The 25,299-nt window shown below is 47.3% G+C and overlaps 1 protein-coding gene across 4 annotated transcripts in view; it reads left to right on the plus strand.

The window, feature by feature from the left end:
- The window catches only part of ppp1r16b (protein phosphatase 1, regulatory subunit 16B), a 163,855-nt gene that overhangs the window by 129,286 nt on the left and 9,270 nt on the right, over nt 1-25,299 (plus strand). For 3 of the 4 annotated variants that reach the window (XM_080204391.1, XM_080204389.1, XM_080204390.1), the window contains exons 6-9: nt 10,062-10,186; nt 12,730-12,855; nt 18,340-18,415; nt 21,947-22,076. In XM_080204391.1, the coding sequence (XP_080060517.1) occupies nt 10,062-10,186; nt 12,730-12,855; nt 18,340-18,415; nt 21,947-22,076 (457 nt within the window). The remainder of the gene's footprint in view (nt 1-10,061; nt 10,187-12,729; nt 12,856-18,339; nt 18,416-21,946; nt 22,077-25,299) is intronic. The other variant, XM_080204392.1, reaches the window with a different exon arrangement.

Below are 25,299 nucleotides of genomic sequence, written 5' to 3' on the forward strand. Positions count from 1 at the left end.
ACTGTGCTAACATGCCGCCCACGGCTGGAGTTGCATGTGGTGGCACAGTGATTATCACTGCTGTCTCATAGCACCAGGGACCCGAGTTCGATTCCAGCCTCAGGTCACTGTCCGTGTGGAGTTTGCACGTTCTCCCTGTGTCTGCGTGGGTTTCCTCTGGGTGCTCCGGTTTCCTTCCACAGTCCGAAAGACATACTGGTTAGGTTGATTGGCCATGATAAATTGCCCCTTAATGTCAGGGGCACTAGAAGGGTAAATTGGTGGGGTTATGGGGTTAGCAGTTGGATGAGATTGTTGTCAATATAAGCTTGATAGTCTGATTGCCTCCTTCTGCACTGTAAATTCTATGTAGGCCAAACCAGGTCAGCAGATTTCCTTCCTAAAAGACTGCTTTACAAAAATCAAACTGTTATCTCCACCATTACAGAGTCTAGCTTTAAATTCCAGATTTGTTCACGGAATTTAAATTCCATCAGACACCACGGTGGGATTTGAACCCCAGTGCCCCCAGAGAATTTATCCTGGGCTTCTGGATTACCGTTACATCACCATCTACCCCTGTGAATGAGTGAACCAAACGAAAAGGGTGATGGAAATGGAGGAGATAAGAGAGAATAAAGAGGAGCCAGGCAGGGATATCAAAGAGAAAGGCAGAATCTGCTGAGAATATGGACAGAAAGAAATTTCACCTTCTGTCTAAGAGTTAACCCTATAATCACTGTGGCCTTTGCAACACAGGCCCAACCCCCACTCCCAACAAAAGATGTTTAAAAATGTTTTTAGAAGAGGATGGTGCAGCACGAGGAATGTAATGGTAAACATTCCAGTAATTCTTCCTGCCAAGTAAGGTTGGGTCTGCCAGATTTATAATTTATAGCTTATTCAGTGCCTCACAATTCTTTACTAACCGTGATTTTGACTTCTTGGCTGCAAATCTCATTCATTGGAATTTAACATCTGAAAGTTTGGGTCCTTCTGCCAATCGTGTTAATAACTTGGCGTGGAGGTACTTTACATTTTTTTATCCCCCAGACATTACAACGTTGATATTCTTGAGGATTTTGACAGGGTTTGCCTGTGAGGGGCCCTGTTGCAGACTGTCAGGAATAGGAATTTCTCTCTCAGTCCCTGGCAATCAGTTCCATCCCCACTCGAGTATTTTACACTGACAGTGCTGATGTTCCACAAAAGGAGAGAAACGGAGGGCACGGTCTTGCTGAGGCACTGGGGAGGGGATGAGGTTGGGGAGGGGAAGGTCAGGCCTGCCAGTTCAGGAAGGTTGGATGGGTCTTCCCGCTTTTCGGGGATTCCCATCCCAACCGCAGCCAGCATGGGAAACAGTGGCAGTGGCGGTGAGCGTCAGTGTCCGACGGAAGAGGGCAGCCATCCAGAGAAGGAAGAGGATGAATGATCGCCTCCATTCCGTCAGGATAAGTCACCCTTCTCATCACCCTCAACTCACACAATTCATCAGCCCATCACACCTCCACACTCACTGGTGGCTCATGGGGTCATCACCACTCGCTCTCTCTCTCTCATACACACACACACACACACACCCTCACACACATACACACACTCACACTCACAACACACCTTCATCTCCTCTCAGGCAGCACAGTGGTTAGCACTGCTGCTTCACATCTCCAGGGACCTGGGTTCGATTCACTGTCTGTGTGGAGTTTGCACATTCTCCTCGTGTCTGTGTGGGTTTCCTCCGAGTGCTCCGGTTTCCTACCCAGTCCAAAGATGTGCAGGTTACGTTAATTGACCAAGCTAAATTGCCCCTTAGTGTTCCAGGATGCGTAGGTTAGGGGGATTAGTGGGTAAATATGTGGGGATAGGGCCTGGGTGGGATTGTGGTTGGTGCAGACTAGATGGGCCAAATGGCCTCTTTCTGCACTGTAGGGTTTTTATGATGTTTTCTCCAGAATGTGTCCATATTGCACCCATGGCACCATTCACCACCCTACATATGCCAGGCATCCTTCTCATACCTGGCATACCAGGGTGATGCCAACACTGGTGGTGGAATGCCCAATTTAAAGGTCCTGATTGAACTGGCAGGACAGATGTAGACTGTTCCTGTGCTGACAGCGAGGTCAGCAGTGCTCAACCGAGTGAGAATCCTAGGTGACAACATCTAGCAGACAACCATACCGTGAGTGCTGTCTTCCGTTCTGCAGTCTTTGCATCAGATACAATCCCTATAGTGCAGAAGGAGGCCATTTGGCCCATTGGACCTTCACTGACAACAATCCCACCCAGGCCCTTTCTCTGTACCCCACCAATTTACCCTCCTAATACCCCCGACACTCAGGGGCAATTTAGCATGGCCAATCCACCTAACCTGCACCCATCTTTGGGCTGTGGAAGGAAACCGGAGCACCCGGAGGAAATCCACACAGACACAGGGAGAATGTGCAGGCTGCACTCAGACAGTGACCCAATCCGGGAATCGAACCCGGCTCCCTGGCACTGTGAGGCAGCAGTGCTAACCAGCGTGCCACCATGCTGCCCCATGTCCTTGACCATGCGCAAGCGAATGTGGGAAACAGCAGAGTGCGTTCACGAGCCAAGCTCTCGACTCCAGGCCCAAAGATACCTCAGAAGATGAGTTTGAAGACACGTCACAGCGCTCACCCACACACTGCCCACCTGAGCAGAAACACACATCTCGGTGGGATCTAGTTTGAGTGTAACCTCGGGATCATGGTCTGATGACCACATCGCACAGTCTGATCCACAGCACATAGGGAAGCAGGAATGTCCCAGAGTGTCAGCACTCAGTGGACAGCTGGAGGCCAGGAACTTGCTAAGTCCAAACCAAGTGGTGAACCTCTGGACTCAGCTCTTTCTCAGTCGCTGGAACTACAGCAGTAAGCTTGGGAACATCGGCAAGGGATGACTGCCCGGATTGCAAAGCTTGATGGAGAGCCGGTGCACCTTCCATCTGAGTTGCCATTGCATCGAGGTCAACACTGGTGCGCAGGTGGCTACAGCAGAGATCTTGGTCTGGAACATCGCTGCGCTGCTGTAGAAGCTGCCCTCCATCACTGAGGCACACATTGATATCCAACAGTGTCAATGCGAGAGGGCTGCGGGGCATCTGGATCTCACTCCAGCTGCCCCTTCTCCTCAAGGAGTCAGCCAGGGGCCCTCAGGCCCCATAAGGAGGAGGACCAGCAGCTCGACACCTCAGGGTCATTACCCCAAGGACTCCAGGAGTGTCTGGCTGCTCCCAATCCCAGCTCTGCCTGCTGAGGAGGAGGAGGAGGAGGCCACTGCAGAGTGTGGGGATTTTCACAGTAACTTCATTGCAGTGTTAATGTAAGCCCACTTGTGACACTCATAAATAAACTTAATTGAGGCCTTGTGGTGTTATCGCTGGACTATTAATCCAGAAACTCAGCTCGTCTTCTGGGCACCTGTGTTCGAATCCTGCCACGGCGGAGCCACAGCAATGCAGTTGACTTTCAATTGCCCTCTGAACTTACTTACGCAAGGATATTTTGGCCTTGGAGGGAGTGCAGAGGAGGTTTACTAGGCTGATACCAGAGTTAAGGGGGTTGAGCTATGAGGAGAGGCTGAATAAACTAGGCTTGTACTCGTTAGAGTTTAGAAGAATGAGGGGAGATCTCATTGAGACGTATAAGATGATGAATGGGATGGATAGGATAGAGGTGGAGAGACTCTTCCCGCTCAGAAAGGACAGTAGGACTAGGGGGCACAGCCTCAAGATAAAGGGGAGGCGGTTTAGAACGGAGTTGAGGAGGAACTTCTTCACTCAAAGGGTGGTGAATCTCTGGAATTCTCTGCCCGTTGAAGTGGTGGAGGCTGCCTCGCTAAATATTTTTAAGACGCGGGTTGATGGGTTTTTGATAAGCGAGGGGATTAAGGGTTATGGGGAGAGGGCGGGAATGTGGAACTGAGCCACGACAGATCAGCCATGATCTTATTGAATGGCGGGGCAGGCTCGAAGGGCTAGATGGCCTACTCCTGCTCCTATTTCTTATGCTCTTAACTGCGGATGGGTAATAAATGCTGGCCAGCCAGCGATGCTATGTCCCACGAATGAATGAAAAAACACTGCGAGACCAGTTAGAGAGCTGATGGTAATTGAGTTTTAGTGGAGTGGCCCTCACCTGATGAAAAGGAAATGCAATGAAGGGGTGAGACTCACCTGATGAAGGGGCAACACTCTGAAAGCTCGTGCTGCCAAATAAACCTGTTGGACTTTAACCTGGTGATGTGAGATTACGTATTGTGCCTAATCCCAGTCCAATGCCAGCAACTCCACATCATGGGTTTCAGTGAGATGTGGGGACATGGCAAGTTGTATAGCTTAGATGTCCTGTTGCATACATCTCATGTGTCTTCCTCACTGTAAAACCTGGGAAATCTCAGCAGGTCTGTCAGCGTCTGTGGGGAGAGAATAGAGCCAACATTTCGAATCTAGGTGACCCTTTGTCAGAGCTGTGTCTTCCTAACTACTTCATCAGACCAAACAGAAACGTACATCTTGCTGCTGGTCACTAATTCCGTTTGAAGTGTCCTGGAACTGAACAAGTCTCCTAAATATTTATTAGTCACACGCAGGCTTACATTAACACTGCAATGAAGTTACGGTGAAAATCCCCGAGTTGCCACACTCCAGCACCAGTTCAGGTATACACTGAAGGAGAATTTAGCACGGCCAATGCACCCAACCAGCACGTCTTTGGACTCTGGGAGGAAACAGGAGCACTGGAGGAAACCCAAGCAGACATGGGGAGAATGTGCAGACTCTGCACAGACAGTGACCCAAACCGGGAATTGAACTCAGGTCCCTGGTGCTGTGAGGCAGCAGTGCTAACCACTGTGCCACCGTGTCAACCGAATATCTGTGCGAGAGGGCTTGATGGCTGAGTTTATTCTGTGTTAGAGGTCATATCAGGTCCTCAAGTTCATTTATGGTTTTTGTTTTGGTGAATTCAGTGTGAGGGATGCTAAGGGGGCTCTCTCTATATCAGACGCTCAGTATTAACACCGAGCTCATTCTGGGATTTAAGTGTACCTTGATCAGACGCTGAATAAAGCTCCCTCTGCACTGCTTCCCGCAGGAATATCTCAGGGCTAATAACACAGCAGCATGTTCCACTGCTTCAGCGTGACATTCTTTTTTCCATTTTGCGGCCATTCTGAATAAAGTTGCCAATTAACACTGAATAAGCAACTGGCTTTTTCTTCGATGGGTCCGATCCCACCAGGAGCTGGGGTGAGATCACCGAGACTCATTTTGCAAAGCAGTCAAACACAGGACACTTTCATTCCCCCCTCCTCAGTCTAGCCTGGAATTGAATCCAGCTGCCAGATTGAACGGAACATTGTGCTCACTCAGAGCATCACCTGCCCTTGCAGCTCCAGGGGGAGAGGCGGTGGAGGGGAAGGGTTTAGTTAAGTTAAAAAACAAAGAAAAATATTTCACTGCTACAGTCATCTGTTGCAACAGATGATGTCTCTGAATTGCACCAAGTGAGCTTTCCCCTGACCTCTTCCTCTCTGCCAACACTAATCACGGGTGGCACAGTGGTTACACTGCTGCCTCACAGGGCCACGGACCCAGATTTGATTCCTGTGCAGGGTCTGCAGGTTCTCCCCGTATCTGTGTCGGTTTCCTCCTGATGCTCGGGTTTCAAACAACAAAGAAAGTTACAGCACAGGCCCTTCGGCCCTCCGAGCCTGCACTGACCATGATGCCCGACTTAACTAAAACCCTCTACCCTTCCGGGGATCGTACCCCTCTATTCCCATCCTATTCATGTATTTGTCAAGACGCCCCTTAAAAGTCACTGCCGTATCCACGTCCACTGTTCCCCCGACAACCAGGCACCCACTACTCTCTGTGTAAAAAATCTGCCTCGTACATCTCCTTTAAACTTTGCCCCTCGCACCTTAAACCTGTGCGCCCTAGTAATTCACTGTTGCGCCCTGGGAAAAAGCTTTTGACTATCTACTCTTTCCATGCTGCTCATAATCTTGTAGACACCTATCACATTCCAAAGATGTGTGGGTTAGGTGGATTGACCATGTTAAATTGACCCTTAGTGTCAGGGGGATTAGTAGAGTAAATACATGGGATTATGGGAATAGGACCAGGTTGGGATTGTGGTCAGTGCAAACTTGATGGGCTGAATGGCCCTCTTCTGCACTGTAGGGATTCTATAAAATTGAGGACTTGTTTTTTTTTCCAAATCAGAGTTATTGAACATTCAGTCTGGGGAAGGTAGTCTACCATCTTTACTTGGTCCAATCTCTATGTGACTCCAGACCCAAATCAGTGTGTTTGATTCTTAACTGCGTCCTGAGGTTGCCTAAGCAAACTACTAAGGAAGCTTATCACAGGGGCAGTTAGGGTGGGCAGTAACGGCTGGCCTTGTCAGACACGCACACATCTTATAAATTAAGTCGTTTAGATGATAGATTTAGATGAGAAGGCAGCACGGTGGCACAGTGGTGAGCACTGCTGCCTCACAGCTCCAGGGACCCAGGTTCAATTCCTGCCTCGGGTCACTGTCTGTGTGGAGTTTGCATGTTCTCCCCGTGGGTTTCCTTCGGGTGCTCCAGATTCCTCCCTCAGTCCAAAGACTTGCGGGTTAGTTTGATGGACTAAGCTACATTAACCTTTAGTGTCCCGGGATGCGTAATTTAGAGGGATTAGCGGAGTCAATATGTGGGGTTGGGGTGATAAGGCCTAGGTGGAATCGTCATCCGTGCTGACTCGATGGGCTGAGTGACCTCTTTCAGTACTGTAGGGATTCTATCGGTTCTATGAGAAAAGATGGAGCGAGGCTTGGGTGGAGTATTAATACTGAGGTGGACTGATTGGGTCGAATGGCCTGTTTCTGTGCCATATATCCCTATGTATTTTCATGTAAAAATATGACCAGCTATTAGGGTTGGCAATTCTCGCCAGGCAATTAAGATTAATTTCCTGGATATTCTGTATGATGGTCATAGGTCTCAGAGTGGGCAATGATCTGGTCTTACAGATACTGCTGGAGGCAGGGCTGTGGGCAAACTCTATCTCTTATTGAATATTATACCAATTATAGTCAGTTAGCACAAGTCCAAAAATGGGCAGATTAGTTGGATTGGCCATGCTAAATTGCCCCTTAGGGTCCCAAGTTGTGCAGGTTAGATGGATTACTCAAAGGAAATGTGTGTGGTTACAGGGGGTAGGGCAGGGGGAGAGGGCCAGGGTAAGATTCTCTGCCAGAGAGTCGGTGCAGACCTGATGGGCCAAATGGTCTACTTCTGCACTATAGGGATTCTGTGTACAGTACAGGCTTAGCACAAGGTTTTAATCTGAACTATCTCTCGCCATGCTCTGTTGTCATGTGATCACTGTAAATTAATATATTTACATATTTAACATTAATACTTTATACTATAGAGACGACTGTGAGCAAGTCCTGGAGGGAAAACTACGAGTGCTTTTATTTATCAGTTGTAAAAATGTTGACGATGAGATGATGGGCTGTGTGACTGGCAGGGAAAGGTGACTGGATGAGATGAAACCTTCATGAGGTTGGGCTGCACGATGGCACCCTGGTTAGCACTGTTTCCTCACGGCACCAGGGTCCCAGATTTGATTCCTGCCTTGGGTCACTGTCTGTATGAAGTTTGCACTTTCTCCCCGTGTCTGTGTCCCACAGTCCAAAGGTGGGTGGGTTAGGTTGATTGGCCATGCTAAACTGACCCCAGTGTCAGGGAGGTTAGCAGGGTAAATGCATGGGGTGACGGGAATAGGACCTGGGCAGGACTGTGGTCAGTACTGACTTGATGGGCTGAATGGCCTCCTTCTGTGCTGTATGGACTCTGAGAGCAAGGTTTGAGCACCCAAATCCTCTTCAACTCTTAGGTGTAATCTGACTTTGAGAATTTAAGGTGGAAGCGAGGAAGGTTTAAAGTTTATTTATTAGTCACAAGTCGGCTTACAATAACACTGCAATGAAGTTACTGCGAAAATTCCCTAGTCGCCACACTCCAACGCCTGTTCATGTACAGTGAGGGAGAATTTAGCATGACCAATGCATCTAACCAGCACGTCTTTCAGACTGTGGGAGGAAACCGGAGCACCCAGAGGAAACCCACGCAGACACGGGGAGAAAGTGCAGACTCCGCACAGACAGTGACTCAAACCGGGAATCGAACCCGGGTCCCTGACGCTGTGAGACAGCAGTGCTAACCACTGTGCCGCTGTGCCACCATGCCATTTACTAAGTTTACCGTCAATCCCATGGATTCTGTAATGCCGCTTACTTCTTTGGCAACCTCCCTCTGCAGACCCTACAAATTCGCCAACAAGAAGCAAAATATTTATATTCCTTAAATTATCAACCAATTGCTGCAGAACTGCTTAAAGTAACAGACGTACCCTGCCTTCACAACATTTACTGTTTTTTTCCATTTCCCCTCTGTCACACTACTTTCAGCTCTTTGAATACAACAGATGGCCAACTATAATTACATCTCAAAGGCAAAATAGTTTTCATGTTCAAATGCTACGGGGAATAGTTCAATTCCCAGTCTACAATAATGCCATAGAGCAACCATATTTTCAAACAAATGGTCATCAATTATTAACAGCTCTCTCTTGGGTCAGCTTTTAAAAATCCTCCTCCCGATGTTTCATTTCCTGGATGTGTATAAAGAACACCTCCTTATTGATTTCCTTCATGGATGGCATGGTGGCACAGTGGTTAGCACTGCTACGTCACAGTGTCAGGAACCTGGACTCGATTGCCAGCTTGGGTCACTGCGTGGGTTTCCTCCGGGTGCTCCGGTTTCCTCCCACAGTCCGAAAGACATGCAGGTTAGGTGCATTGGCCATGCTAAATTCTCTCCCTAAGTGTACCCAAACAGGCGCTGCAGTGTGGCAACTTCGGGTTTCGAGGTGACCAGAGGACTAACAACCTGTTCTGGTCCCTCCGTGCCGATGCTACAGTTAAGAAAGTCCATCAATGCCTCTAGTCTCTCAGGACGCTAAGGAAACTTGGGATGGTTCACTGTGACTCTCGCCAACTTTTACAGATGCACCATAGAAAGCATTCTTTTAGGTTGTGTCACTGTTTCCTATGGCTCCTGCTCTACCCAAAACCGTAAGAAACTACAAAAGGTCGTGAACAAAGCCCAGTCCATCATGCAAACCAGCCTCCCATCCGTCGTCTCCCACTGCCATGGAAAACCTACCAGCATAAACAAGGGCCCATGCATCCCGAGCATTCTCTCTTCCACCTTCTTCCATCAGGGAAAAGATGCAAAGTCTGAGGTCACGTACCAACCGATTCAAGAACAGCTTCTTCCCTGCTGCTGTCAGACTTTTGAATGGACCTACCTCGCATTAAGTTGATCTTTCTCTACACCCTAGCTATGACTGTAACACTACATTCTGCACCCTCTCCTTTCCTTCTTTATGAATGGTATGCTTTTTCTGTGTAGCGTGCAGGAAACAATACTTTTCACTGTGTACTAATACAATAATAAATCAAATCAAATCAACTAGGGGATTTTCACAGTAACTTCATTGCAAGGTTAATGGAAGCCTAATTGTGACGCTAATAAATAAACTTTAAAAAATTACATCATAATGTCAGTACACATTAAAAGTCTGATAGGGTGGTATAGTGGCACAGTGGTTAGCACTGTTGCCTCACAGCGCCACGGACCTGGATTCGATGCCCGGCTTGGGTCACTATCTGCGTGGAGTTGCACGTTCTCTCTGTGTCTGCGTAAGTTTCCCCTGGCTTCTTCTCACAGTCCAAAGATATCCAGATTAGGTGCATTGGCCATGCTAAATTTTCCCTCAGTGTATCGCTACTGGCAGCAGAGTGTGGCGACTGGGGGATTTTCTCAGTAACTTCATTGCGGTGTTAATGTAAGCCTACTTGTGACGCTAATCAATGAACTTTAAATGCCTTGTAAGCCTTCCCGCGATTTGAATGTGATCGGTACGGGACAGACCACTGAGGTTTCTGACAGTAATTTAACAGGATCCTCATCTTCAATTTCTTGCTCAGGAATCACTCAGGAGACAATCGACCAAACTCGCACAGCGGTCGAGCGGCAAATGATCGTGGACATCAAAGAGGGTATTCAGGCTGGCACTGATCTGAATACCAGAGACCCGCAGGGAGCCACCTTGGTAAGTAGGATTGGCAAGTTCCCCATCCAGGCTGACTTGCAAGGCCAGCCCTGCTATTGCATGAATGAGGAAGTAGCGTTCCCCAAAGGTTGGATCTACAGTCATTCTCGTCACAACGTCAGTCAGAGTTTGTTTTAACTTTACAGGTTACAGGAATTTAATCAGACAAGTATGACGTGCGCATGCCTGAGCACAGTTATGGGTCTTATCTCGAGCACAATCCTGACGCAAACGTTGTCAACTGTTAAGGCAGATTGGCCTACATTAGGGCAAGCATGCTGACCTTGAAGATAGTCAGGTCCATTTTGCGCATGATGTTGAAGTAAATCATGTTGAGTGGGCGGCACGGTGGCACAGTGGTTAACACTGGTGCCTCACAGTGCCAGAGGCACGGGTTCAGTTCCCGGTTTGGGTCACTGTCTGTGTGGAGTTTGCACATTCTCCTGGTGCCTGCAGATTACAGGCTGTTGCTACATCTGATTGTTAACTTGTGGTGTTTTTCAGTGGTTGCTTCAGTGGATCAAAAGCAGAAGTAGGGTGGCACGGTGGCACAGTGGTTAGCACTGCTGCCTCACATACCAGGGATCCGGGTTTGATTCCCAGCTTGGGTCACTGTCCTCGTGGAATCTGCACATTCTTCCCATGGGTTTCCTCCCACAATCGGAAAGACGTGCTGGTTAGATGCACTGGCCATGCTGAATTCTCCCTCAATGTGCCCGAACAGGTGCTAGAATGTGGCGACTAGGGGATTTTCACAATAACTTCATTGCAGTGTTAATGTAAGCCAACTTGTGGCACTAATAAATAAACTGAAGAGTTGCCTGGATCTGTTGTGGTTCTTTGTGGATATGGCCACCACATTTGCGTTTTTACATTTACATCGCCTCCCTCAGCTCTCCTTGCATTCTGCGAGAAGTACCACCTCGGAGATAATTGAGCCAATCCACAACCGTCCTTTAAATCCATCAGTAATTCTGAGATTAATTATCTTGCATTGATCTTTTTTTTCAGAAAGTCCAGTCCTAATTCTGAGATTAATTATCCATCGTTGCAGCTTATGGAAGACATGTTGTTCATGCTGTCCCTTGTTTGAGGCAAATGATCATTCAGGATGTTTTGGACTCTCTCACTGTCATCCTAGTTTCTGATTTGCATCTTCCTCCCTTCTTTGGCTCTGGTTTGCCGTTGTTTGGAGGGTTACTGATGTTTAGTGTTGGGTGGTTTTGGGGGACTCGCAGGTGTTGGAGAGTTGCCCAGTGTTGTCAAGGTTGAGAGGTTTGTGGATGTTACCTTTAGGTCTGTTTATTGCCTAAAGCTTGCTTTCTGAATTTCGAAGCCCTTCATAATTTGGAACTGAAGTGCGTGTGTTAAAGCAGCTTTCACTAATGAGGATTAGCTCGGAGCAAAACATAAGGCTTCAACAGCGATGAGGACAGTGAGGCTCAGAAAATGTTTCAGCACAGTAAATCCCGGTGCTCCTTCACATATTTTCAGTGCATATTTTTGCCTCCTCATGTGGTCACAGTCTATTCTGGAGGTGACTTAACACCACATGCAGTATCACAGAACAACTCCTTCCATTTGTAAAGCATCCTTACCTCAGAGAGATGCCACAAGGCAGGCAGCCCTTTCTCTTACTTACCCAACTCCCCTACCCCATAGAATCCCAACAGTACAGATGGAGGCCATTCGGCCCATCACGATTGCATCAACTCTCCCGAAAGAGCACCTTACCCAGATCCTATCCCCGTAACCCCGTGTATTTATGAGGTGGAGATGCCAACATTGGAGTAGGGTGTGAGCAGTAAGAAGTCTCACAACACCAGGTCAAAATCCAACAGGCTTATTTGAAATCCACGAGCTTTAGGAGCACTGCTCCTCCATCAGGTGATGAACCTGGAGTTGTGAGACTTCTTACTGCGCCCATATATTTACCCAGCTAATCCCCCTAACTTATATATTTTGACAATAAAGGGCAATTTATCATGGCCAATCCACCTAACCCGCACATCTTTGGAGTGTGGGAGGAAACCGGAGCACTTGGAGGAAACCCACGCAGACACGGGGAGAACGTGCAAACTCCACACAGACAGTGACACAAGCCAGGAATTGAACCCGGGTCCCTGGCACTGCGAGGCAGCTGTACTAACCACTGTGCCACCCATAATGCCCCGAACCTACACATCTAGGACAATAAGGGGCAATTTATCATGGCCAATCCACCTAACCCGCACATATTTGGAGTATGGGAGGAAACCGGAGCACCCGGAGGAAACCCACGCAGACACGGGGAGAACATGCAAATTCCACACAGACAGTGACACAAGCCCAGAATTGAACCCAGGTCCCTGGTGCTGTGAGGCAGCAGCGCTAACCACTGTGCCACCGCGCCACCCTGCTGTTGCTTTTCTTTCCTCTGTGGAGAGTTCTCATGATGAATCCTTTCTTCTAGAAAATGATTGTCACCTCTATGATCTGTTCAGTATGTTGGTGACCAGCCTGTGTCGGGGTGTTTTATGTTTCTTTCCTGTCTCCCCCCGCAGTTACATGTAGTCGCTGCCAATGGTTACTGCACAGTGGCTGAGCTGCTGCTCGAACATGGAGCCAAGGTAAACATCAAGGACCACGATGGCTGGGAACCGCTGCATGCCGCTGCCTGCTGGGGTCAGGTCAGTTGCTGCCTGTAACTTGGGACGTTACTATCTTGTGTGTGAATTGCATGGAGAGAAGAAAGAAGGAGAAAATGTTGAGATGACTGTAAAACAAATTGTAAATTATGATGTATCCCCTGTATTTGGGGGAGACTGACCTTTTTCTTCCAGCTCTTCCAGTATAAGTAAGTGGCACAGCGGTTAGCATCGCTGCCTCACAGCGCCAGAGACTCGGGTTCGATTCCAGCTTGGGTCACTGTCTGTGCGGAGTCTGCACATTCTCCCTGTGTCTGCATGGGTTTTCTCCAGGTGATCTGGTTTCCTCTCACAGTCCGAAAACATGGTGGATTGGTCGTGCTAAATTTTCCCTCAGTGTACCCGAACAGGTGCCGGAGTGTGGTGACTAGGGGATTTTCACAGTAACTTTATTGCAGTTTTAATGTAAGCCATACTTGTGACACTAATAAGTAAACTTTAAGGAAACTCTATATAGCGTCTTTGACAACCTTAGAATGTCCATTAACAGCCAATTAAGCTGCTTTTGAGTATTGTCACCATTGTGATGATTGGCAGCAATTAGGGGAGGCAGTGGCATAGCGGTTAGCATTGCTGCCTCACAGCGCCAGGGACTTGGGTTCGATTCCCGGCTTGGGTCATTGTCTGTGTGGAGTTTGCACATTTATAGAACCTCTACAGTGCCAACGGCCCATCGCGCCTGCACCAACCACAATCCCACCCAGGCCCCATTCCCATAACCCCACATATTTATCCTGCTAATCCCTGTGACAGTAGGGGATTATCTGTGTGTGTTTCCTCTGGATGTTCCAGTTTCCTCCCACACTCTGAAAGACATGCTGGTTAGGTGCATTGGCCTGAACAGGTGCCAGAGTGTGGGAATTTCATCGTAACTTCATTGCGGTGTAATGTAAGCTTTACTTATGACTAATACATAAACTTTTTTAGTATTACTGTCACTCGACCGATAATCCAGGAACCCTGGACAAGGTCTGGGGACCCAGGTTCAAATCCTGTCATGGCACATGGTGGACTTAAAAGTCTAATGATGACCATTGGCAATTGTTTGAAAAACGTATCTGGTTCACTAATGTCCTTTAGGGAAGGAAGTCTGCCAGCCTTACCTGGTCTGGCCTACATGTGATTCCAGAGCCACAGTAAGGTGGTTGACTCTTAAATGTCCTCTGTAGGGCAATTAAAGATGGACAATAAATGCCTAAAAAACAAATTTGTGCATGGCAAGCTCCCACAAGTGACAACATGATAATCGGATGATCTGTTTTGGTGACATTGGTTGAGGGTTAAACGTTGGGCAGGACACTGGAGATAAATACTTTGCTGTTCTTTTAAATAGTGCCATGGACCACTGCACACCCAACTGAGAGGGGAGGCGAGGCCTCGACTTAAGGTCTCATCCAAGAGGCGGCACCTCTGACAGTGTAGCACTCTCTGAGTACTGCAGTGAAGTGTCAGCCTAGATTGGATGCTCAGAGCTGTGTAATGGGATTAGAACGAACGAGTTTCTCACTCAGAATAAATACACTCCAAATGCTTGATGTCAACTTCAGTCAGAAACAGATCAAACCAAGAAGCCTTAATTTATATCCCCGGACAGTTAATGCTCTAAATAATCAGAAAATTGCTTAACTTAATTAAAGAACTAGCCTATTTATACCGGAAGAGCTGGAAAAGAAATAGGTCAGTCTCCCCCGCACTGCGGTGATGCATTCTAATTTGCAATTTGTTGTACAGTTATCACAACATTTTTTTTTCATAGAATCCCTACCGTGCAGAAGGAGGCCATTTGGCCCAGCGAGTCTGCACCAACCACAGTCCCACCCAGGCCCTATTCCTATAATTTACCCTGACATTAGTGTCAATTTGGTATGGCCAATCCACTTAACCCGCACATCTGTGGGAGGAAACCGGAGCACCTTTAGGAAACCCACGAAGACACGGGGAGAAAGTGCAAACTCCGCACAGGCAGTGACCCCAGGCCGGGGAATTGAACCCAGGTCCCTGGCACCGTGAGGCAGCAGTGCTAACCACTGTGCCACCGTGCTGCCCACACTCAGAGAGGGGCTGTAATAAGTCTTTGGAGGCAGAAGTCCCTGCACCAAAATCTCTTTATTTACAATTCTAACAGCAGTACACAGAGTGCTATCAGTCTACCCTTGGGAGTGCCAGAGGAACTGACACTCCTGTTTATATACAAGGAACAGACTTCCCCAATGGGTCTTCAATTGACTCCTTAATCAGGGAGTTCATATTCCAATAGGCCAAGCTCAGTGGCCTGATTGAAGGTCATTACAGGGGCTAGTTTTGAATACTTTCAGTGAGGCCTGCTGGTTCAGCAAACATTTTGACTACGAGTTCAGCTGCATTCAACAAGAGCACATCCCTTCAGGAGTCACACTTGAATTTGGAGACCTGTGAAAGTGAACAGATTGTGTCCTGTTGTCATACAGCTCCATATGTCGAGAGCAAAATCCATTGTCTTGGCGCAGTGGCAGCCTGCCACACTGAGTGCGGCCTCAGAATCTAATCTGATGCATTCCTCATCTGGGCAAGAAGGTGAGAAAAGGCAGTCTCTGTTATTGCACATTTCATAGATGGTGTAGGAGCTGGCCCCTTTTAGGAGCTGCCTTCTTGAATCGCTGTTGTCCACATGCTGTGGGTTGACCCACAATGCCATTAGTATTTTGACCCAGTGACTGTGAAGGAATGGCTGATAAATTTCCAAGTCAGGATGTGGCTTGGAGGGGGAATTGCAGGTGGCGGTGTTCCCATGTATCTGCTGTCCTTGTCCTTCTAGATGGAAGCAAAATATGGAAAAAAGACTTGTCCTTCTGGATGGAAGCGGGTTTGGAAGGTGTTGTCTAAGGATCTTTGGTGAATTGCTGCAGTGCATCTTGTAGATAGTACACACTGCTACTACTGAGCAACGGTGATGGAAAGAGTGAACGTTTGTAGATATGGTCCAATCAAGCGGGCTGCTTTGTCCTGGATGGTGTCGAGCTTCTTGGGTGTTGTTGGAGCTGCACCCATCCAGGCAAGTGGGGAGTATTCCATCACACTCCTGACTTATGCCTTGTAGATGGTGGATAGGCTTTGGGGAGTCAGGAGGTGAGATACTCAGTGCAGTATCCCTAGCCTCTGACCTGCTGTTGTAGTCACTGTGTTCATGTGGTGAGTTGCTAAGACTTTACCTGTTGATAATATTGTTAACAAAGCTCCACCAGCTCCTTCAAAGCCCACATTTACTTTACCTATTAGGACGAGGGCAGTGGGTGAGAGCGAACGCTAATAACTCAAAATATCCCTCCCAGTTTCTATGCCAGCCTGGAAATGTATAGCTATTCCTTCATTATCTCTGTTTCAAAATCCTGAACTCTCCACCCTCAGTTTTGTGGGGACATTTTCACCGTAGAGGTTGCAGCCATTCGAGAAAGACAGTCCGACACCTCAGCTTCTCAGGGGAAGTTATGGATGGGCAATAAACACTTCCCTCGCCAGTGATACCAATAATCCAAGAGCGTTTTTTTTCAACAGCTTGAAGCCTGAATGGTGGACTTCATATATCTACAAAAGTTAAAGCAGGCCATGGAAGGTGGAAGATTACTTATCGTAGAATCCCTGCAGTGCAGAAGGAGGCCATTCAGCCCATCGAGTCTGCACCACCCACAATCCCATCCAGGCCCTATTCCTGTAACCCCACACATTTGCCCTGCTAATCCCCCTGACACTAGGGTCAATTTCTCATGGCCAATCCACCTAACCCACACATCTTTGGAGTGTGGGAGCAAACCGGAGCACCCAGAGGAAACCCAGGCGAACACAGGGAGAACGTGCAAACTCCACACAGACAATGACCCGAGCCAGGAATTGAACCCATGTCTCTGGCGCTGTGAGGCAGTGGGGCTAACCACTGTGCCATTGTGCTGCCTGAATTTGACCAAAACTGGTTGATCCAAGAGTGATTTTTTTGGTTTGACAGTTTGAAGCACTAATGACACAATGCAGAACATTGACAGAGTCATACTCTTGTGTTGTAATACTAATTACAGTGTTTCACACCCAGGGACAAGCTACAGTTGTGTCTGAACAAAATATGTGCTGATTTCAAAATCTCCAGTGATTATACGTGTGTGTGTGTGTGTGTCAGCAGAGTGGCGCAGTTGTTAGCACTGTTGCCTCACAACGCAAGGGACCCGGCTCACTGTTCGTGTGGAATTTGCACATCATCCCTGTGCCTGCGTGGGTTTCCTCCGGGTGCTCCAGTTTACACCCACACTCCAGAGATATGCGGGTTAGGTAGACTGGCCATGCTAAATTGCCCCTTAGTGTCAGGGGGACGAGCAGGGTAAATTTTTGGGGTTACAAGGATAGGGCCTGGGCGGGATTGTGGTCGGTGCAGACTCGATGGGCCAAATGGCCTCCCTCTGCACTGTAGGGATTCTATGATATGTGGTGACTCCCTCCTCTGGTAAAACCCAGCAAAGTAAGAAGTCTCACGACACCAGGTTAAAGTCCAACCAGTTTACTTGATAATAAAATCAAATAGTAAAATTTACTATCAAATAAACCTGTTGGACTTTAACCTGGTGTCGTGAGACTTCTTACTGTGTTTACCCCAGTCCAACGCCGGCATCTCCTCATCAAAACCCAGCAAAGACATAGTTCCTGAAAGATGTGCGCACTGATATAAGAACTCTCCCTCGCACCATAATTGCTCTTGACGCCTTTTGAAATTGGAAAACACTAGTTTTCCTTTGTGCCTCTCAGACCAATAAAAGAAGCATTTCAAAAAAAAAGTCATATTGACTCACATGTCCAATAAATTCCCCATTACAGAAGGATGACATTTAAGGGTAAAATTTAAACGGAACAAATTTTTTCCTGTTCATGTTCACTGGTTTCCATCGTGTTTTTTTACTGGGATGAGAGGAGAGAATGTTTATGCCAGCAATTCCTCTCTGTTTGTGTCTGTCTTGAGAGAGAAAGACAGCCTAAAATGGAAGAGTTCAAACCAGTATTCTGATTTCCCAGTTCAACTGGTGTACCAAAGGACCCAAGACCAGTTTGGACTAGTATTCTGACCTCCCCGTTTTATTGGTGTTCCATCTTAAGGTCCAGGGCGGACCAATGTTCTCATTTTCCAGTTCAACTGGTGTACCAAAGTAAGTCAGACCAGTTCACACCAGTATTCTTATTTCCTAGTTTTACTGGTGTTCCATGTTAAAATATACAAGACCTGTGCGGACCAGAATTCTTATTTCCCCCCTTCTGGGTTACAGTGGCTGAATAGGTAAAAGTGCTAGGTAGGTTTAACACATAAACGGAAAATAAACCTCACTCCGTTCCACACTGTCCCAAGGGGATAATTAAACACCTCTTGATTTGAAGAGTTGCAGTGGAACAGGATGTAGCCTTTCTTGCTATCCAGACTGTTATGACACAAACACTTTTGTTTCCTTCTCTTTCCAGATGCAAATCGCAGAACTGCTGACAGCTCATGGTGCCAATCTCAGTGCCAAGACCAACTTGAAAGAAACGCCAATTGGTTAGTCACAGATGTAAGGTTGGCGCCATTTACATTGCCCAACTAATGACACGTTAAGGTTGGGGCTGGAAAAGTGCTTGAATTCCCATTGGAATGTAGCAATGGCTAGAACAAAAAAAAGAAACAAAAAAGATGTGGTTAAGAAGGCGTATGGTGTACTGGCCTTCATCAATCAAGGGATTGAGTTTAGGAGTCGGGAGATAATGTTACAGCTTTATAAGACCCTGGTCAGACCTCTCTTGGAATACTGTGCTCATTACAGGAAGGATGTGGAAGTTATTGAAGGGGTGCAGAGGAGATTTCCAAGGATGTTGCCTGGATTGGGTGGCATGCCTTATGAGGATAGGTTGAGGGAGCTCGGTCTTTTCTCCTTAGAGAGACGAAGGATGAGAGGTGACCTGATAGGAGTGTATAAGACGTTGAGAGGTATCGATCGGGTGGATTCTCAGAGGCTTTTTCCAAGGGCTGGAATGGTTGCTACGAGAGGACACAGGTTTAAGGTGCTGGGGAGTAGGTACAGAGGAGATATCGGGGTAAGTTTTTCACTGGTGAGTGGAATCAGCTGCCGTTGGTGGTGGTGGAGGCAAATTCAATAGGGTCTTTCAAGAGACTTCTGGATGAGTACATGGAACTTAATAGAATTGAGGGTTATAGGTAAGCCTAGTAGATGTGGATATCATTGGCGCAACTTGTGGGCCGAAGGACCTGTTTGTGCTGTAGTTTTTCTGTGTTCTGTGTTCTACAATAGTGACAAGATCCCATTCTAATGGAGTCGTTGACTGATCATGACAATTAAACCCTTCCTCTGCTTCTGTTTAAAGCTTACTGAGAATATCAATAAAGCCTCGGTCACATTTTTGGGTCTTTTCTAGCCTAATTGTTCTAGACAGTTCTGCTTGAGTATTTTGGAGCTCTTTTATTGGTTGTGATATAGGGATATTGATAGTTTAAGTGAGTGGGCAAGGGTCTGGCAGGGTGGAGTACAATGTTGGTAAATGCGAGGCCATCCATTTTGGTAGGAATAACAGCGAAATGGACTATTATTTAAATGTTAAAAAATTGCAATTGCTGCTGTGCAGAGGGACCTGGGTGTCCTTGTGCATGAATCACAAGGGGTTGGTTTGCAGGTGCAGCAGGTAATTAAGAAGGCAAATGGAATTTTGTTCTTCATTGTTAGAGGGATGGAGTTTAAAAACAGGGAGGTTACCTTGTAGCTGTCTAAGGTGCTGGCGAGGCCACACCTGGGGTACTGTGTACAGATTTAGAACAGATTTGGCCTCCTTACTTGAGAAAGGATATACTGGTACTGGAGGGGGTGCAGAGGAGATTCACTAGGTTGATTCTGGAGTTGAGAGGGTTGGCTTATGAGGAGAGACTGAGTAGACTGGGGCTATACTCATTGGAATTCAGAAGAATGAAGGGAGATCTTATAGAAACATATAAGATTATGAAGGGAATAGATGAGATAGAAGCAGGGACATTGTTTCCACTGGCAGGTGGAACTAGAACTAAGGGGCATAGCCTCAAAATAAGGGGAAGCAGATTTAGGACTGAGTTGAGGAGGAACTTCTTCACTCAAAGGGTTGTGAATCTGTGGAATTCCCTACCCAGTGAAGCATTTGAGGCTACCTCACTGAATGTTTTTAGGGCAAGGATAGATAAATTTTTGAACAGTAAAGAACATAAGAACATAAGAAATAGGAGCAGGAGTAGGCCATCTAGCCCTTCGAGCCTGCCCCACCATTCAATAAGATCATGGCCGATCTGTCGTGGCTCAGTTCCACTTTCCTGCCCTCTCCCCATAACCCTTAATCCCCTCTCTTATCAAAAACCCATCAACCTGCGTCTTAAAAATATTTAGCGAGGCAGCCTCCACCACTTCAATGGGCAGAGAATTCCAGAGATTCACCACGCTTTGAGTGAAGAAGTTCCTCCTCAACTCCGTTCTAAACCGCCCCCCCTTTATCTTGAGGCTGTGCCCCCTAGTCCTACTGTCCTTTCTGAGTGGGAAGAGTCTCTCCGCCTCTATCCTATCCATTCCATTCATCATCTTATATGTCTCAAGGAATTAAGGGTTATGGTGAGCGGGTGGGTAAGTGGAGCTGAGTCCACGAAAAGATCAGCCTTGACCTTATTGTATGGTGGAGCAGGCTTTAGGGGCCAAACAGCCCACTCCGGCTCCTAATTCTTATGTTCTTATGTTTGTTTAGTTTCTGATAACCTTTGGCCCTGGGAGCAGAAGATCCCACCATTGCCAACAGGGTTTCCCCTTCTATGCAGCCCCCACACTGGGAAACCTGGCGGGACTGGAATATTCTCCTGGCGAGAAGAGCTGGAAAATTCCAGCCTATGACTCCTCCCCCTCCCCCACCCTCTCACCGGCCTCAAAATTGAGGCTGGCCTGGAAGCGGCCTTTAGCCACCTGAAGAGCCCGAATAGTGTCGAGGACAGTCGGATAGCGGGAATGTCACCCGGGGAATTTTCCGGACCTCCCTGCCCGCAAGCCTGCTGATGGGGACAGTATCCATACCCCACTCCCCACAGTATAAGCTCTTTGATTCAATACTTTCACACTCCTCATGTATCAGATGATCTTGAACTTGCAAATAAATTCTGACTGGTGTGCGGATTTCACAGTGGCAGAGTGGTTAGCACTGCAGCCTCCCAGCGCCAGGGACCCGGGTTCGATTCCTGGCTTGGGTCACTGTCTTTGCGGAGTCTACACGTTCTCCCTGTGTCTGCGTGGGTTTCCTCCGGATGATCCGGTTTCCTCCCACCGTCCAAAGATGTGCGGATTGACCAGGCTAAATTGCCCCTTTGTGTTAAGGAGAATAGCAGGATAAATATGTAGAGTTACGGGAATAGGGCCTGGCTGGGACTGTGGTTGGTGCTGACTTGATGGGCCGAATGTCCTCCTTCTGCACTGTAGGACTCTGTGATTCAGTGTCTCTCATTTTTGACCCCACTCTGTGGTTGAATGATCCCAACTGAAAAAACAGCATGTTGACCAAGGCAGCAATCCTACGGCAGGCCTGGATAGATAGACCTGGGGAAGATGTTTCCATCAGCGGGAGAGACTGGGATCTGAGGGCACAGCCTCAGAGTTAAGAGATAACCCTTTGGAACCAAGAGGAGGAGGAATTTCTTTAGGCAGAGGGAGGCGAATTGATGGAATACGTTGTCACAGGAGGTTGTGGAGCCCAGGTAACTGAGAGTATTTAAGACAGAGATTCTTGATTGGTAAGGGGATCAAAGTTTATGGGGAAAAGGCAGGAAAATGGGGTTGAGAAAGCTTTCAACCTCGGCGGAGCAGACCAATGGGCCTAATTCTGCTCCTATATCTTATGGTCTTATTGAAGTACGGCCACTGGACTGTTAGTCGGGATTATATAGGCTCAAAAATCAGCAGTGGAACCACAATCCCCAGATTCAGGAGCTGTGATGCCGGTAGAGAGGACACGTTCTGAGATGAAACTTTCAGGGCAGTGCTGTACTAGCCCGCAGTGGACTAACGTTACCCTTTCATTGCAGACCTCTGTGACGATGAGGAGTTCAAGGTTCTACTTCGACAGCTCAAGCACAAACATGACAGCATCCTGAAGTCCCAGAGCAAGAACAAGTCATCCCTGTGTAGGAGAACCTCTAGTGCTGGAAGCCGAGGGTTAGTACACGTTCACCTTTTAATCAAAATTCCATGGCAATGCTCAGTCAGGTGGCACTTTGCCTTTCAAGGCAGTCACAGTTTTGGGTTTGATTTGATTTGATTTGATTTGATTTATTACTATCCCAATAAATCGGTTGGACTTAAACCTGGTGTTGTCAGACTTTTTACCATGTATTGGTATACAGTGGAAAGTATTTTTTCTTGCTCACTGTACAGACAAAGCATACCATTCATAGAGAAGGAAAGGAGAGAATGCAGAATGTAATACAGTCATAGCTAGGGTGTAGAGAAAGATCAACTTAATGCAAGGTAAATCCATTCAAACGTCTAATGGCAGCAGGGAAGAAGCTGTTCTTGAGTCAGCTGGTACGTGTCCTCAGACTTTTGTATCTTTTTTCTGATGGAAGAAGGTGGAAGAGAGTATGTCAAGAGCACTTGGGGTCCTGGCTGCTTTTCCAAGGTAGCAGTGAGTGTAGACAGAGACAACAGATGGGAGGCTGGTTTGCGTGGTGGACTGGGCTTCGTTCACGACCCTTTGTAGTTTTTTTGCAGTCTTGGTCAGAGCAGGAGCTATACCAAGCCGTGATACAACCAGAAAGGATACTTTCTATGGTGCATCTGTAGAAGTTGGTGAGAGTCGTAGCGGACATACCAAATTTCCTTAGTCTCCTGAGAAAGTAGAGACGTTGGTGGGTTTTCTTAACCATAGCATCGGCATGGAGGGACCAGGACAGGTTGTTGCTGATCTGGACACCTAAAAACTTGAAGCTCTCAACCCTTTGTACTTTGTCCCCATTGATGTAGACAGGGGCATGTTCTCCACTGCACTTCCTGAAGTTGATGACTATCCCCTTGAAGTTTCCTATTCTGTCTTTATTTGTAATATGAAAATAGCATTTTGCATTTTTGAAAGGCACCCTCTTTTTGGTATTCCCTTCAAAAACACAACCGGTGAGGTGAGAGAGGGAGGGAGAGGCGTCTGGAAAACAAGCCGTAGACGTGACCACCTTCCTTTCCTGTATCACTGCTACTTTCCCTGATGCTTTGGCCGAAATGTTCTGGTCCTGCCCACTACAGGAATCGTAGCCGGTGGGACAGATAATGTGACGGACCAGCAAAAAAGGTCCATTGAATTCTTACGGCGGGCGAGAAAATCCCACCCGTTATTCTAGTTCATTCTGCGCTTTATATTTAGGAGGATAAGGGGAGGTAAACCTTTCAGGACTGGGGTGAGGAGAAATTTCTTCACCCAGAGGGTGGTGAATGTGTGGAATTCACTACCACAGAAAGCAGTTGAAGTATGATTTCAAGAAGGAATTAGCTATAGCTCTTGGGGCTAAAAGGATCAAGGGACATGAGGAAGAGGGGATCAGGATATTGAATTTGATGATCAGCCATGATCATAATTTATTTTTATTCATTTGTGGGACACGGGCATCGCTGGCTAGGCCAGCATTTATTGCCCATCCCTAGTTGCCCTTGAGAAGGTGGTGATGAGTTGCCTTCTTGAACCACTGCAGTCCACATGCTGCGGGTTGACCCATGATGCCATTAGGGTGGGAATTCCAGGATTTTTTTTTGAATGGCAAAGGGCCAAATGGCCTGCTTCTAGTTTCTATGTCTATATTTCCATGAGGAAGTTGCTTCTGGTATGCGTGTTTTTCATCACTTATCTGGGCTCCCACTAATTATATTCCGGATTTAGGTTACCGATGTTCGGGTTCACGTTAATGTGAGTGCGGGTGAATGAGATTTCAGATGGTTTTGCTCCTGTTGTAAATTCCCCCTTTCTCCCCCTTTGTTCGAACTGTCTCTCCTTGGAAAATCCTTCACTGAGGCAGCCTCTCTCCAGGACTGTGTGAAAGCAGCTGCCCGATGGTGTATCAGAAACAGCCTGTGGATGTCGCTCCCTCTCAGTCCCACTCCTGTCTGCAGTAAAGGGTGATACTTTCCTGCCCCGTGTTTGCCACACGTGGGCATGCTGCGTTACGCACCGTTGAATTTGTCTTCTTGTAGTAGCCAGCTCTGTCTGAAGCAGTGACTGACAGTCCTGCCCCCCCTGGGGCGGAGGATTTTGGGTTCAAGTCCTGCTCCAGAGCCTTCAGACTGAGAGAGTGCTGCACCATCAGCTGAGACGTTCAACCCAGGCTCCATCTGACCTGTCATGCGGAACTGATTCCACGGCATGGTTCAAAGTAAAGCAGGAAAGTTCTCCCCAGTGTCCTGGCCAATGTTTATCCCTCGACTATCAATGCCAAAAACAAAAAAATGTTGGTGATCTGATAAACAGACAAAAAAATGTTGCACATGATCATAAAAGTCCAATGATTTTTATTTTATTTAGTTAGTCACAAGTAAGGCTTACTTGCAATAAAATTACTGTGAAATTTCCCTCATTGCTTTTTGTGGGTTCTTGCTGTATGCAAATTGAAGGCTGAGTTTTTATTCACCCGCTGTGAAGTTTATTTATTAGTGCCACGAATAGGCTTACATTAACACTGCATTGAAGTTACTGTGAAAATCCCCAGGTCACCACACTCCGGTACCCGTTGGGGGACACTGAGGGAGAATTTAGCTTGGCCAACACATCTGACCAGCACGTCTTTTGGACTGCGGGAGGAAACTGGAGCTCCCGGAGGAAACCCACGCAGACACGGGGGTAGCATGCAGACTCCGCTCAGGCAGTGACCCAAGCCGGGAATTGAACCTACGCCCCTGGCGCTTTGAGGCAGCAATGCTAACCACTGCGCCACCGTGCTGCCCCCAGGGAGCTATACATAAATACGAGTGTCTCTTTTCTCTTTATTATCATTTGCTTTCTCCAAATGCCACTCGTTTACCACTCCAGGGACCGCTGGGTTTGGATGCTGAGCTCTGGGGCCTGGGGTCCAGACACCAGATGGATTTGATATGATTTGATTTATTATTGTCGCATGTATTAACATACAGTGAAAAGTATTGTTTCTTAGTATAAGTAGAAGTATTGACTTCTATTCCTTTCTCCCTTGGCTTCCCCTTAAATGGATCTGTGTCTTAACTATTCCATGTGGTATTCCACATTCCACATTCTCCTGATGATCATATTGGCATTATTAGAAACATAGAGAATCGGAGCGCGGTTAGGCCACTCGGCCCTTCCAGCTGGCTCCTCTATTCATTATGATCATGGCTGACTGTCAAACTCACAGTGGCAGTGGGGTGGTTAGTGCTGCTGCCTCAC

This window comes from Carcharhinus amblyrhynchos, chromosome 16 (assembly GCF_965287045.1).
Source record: "Carcharhinus amblyrhynchos chromosome 16, sCarAmb.v2.hapA, whole genome shotgun sequence".
In the NCBI taxonomy this organism is placed as follows: domain Eukaryota; kingdom Metazoa; phylum Chordata; class Chondrichthyes; order Carcharhiniformes; family Carcharhinidae; genus Carcharhinus; species Carcharhinus amblyrhynchos.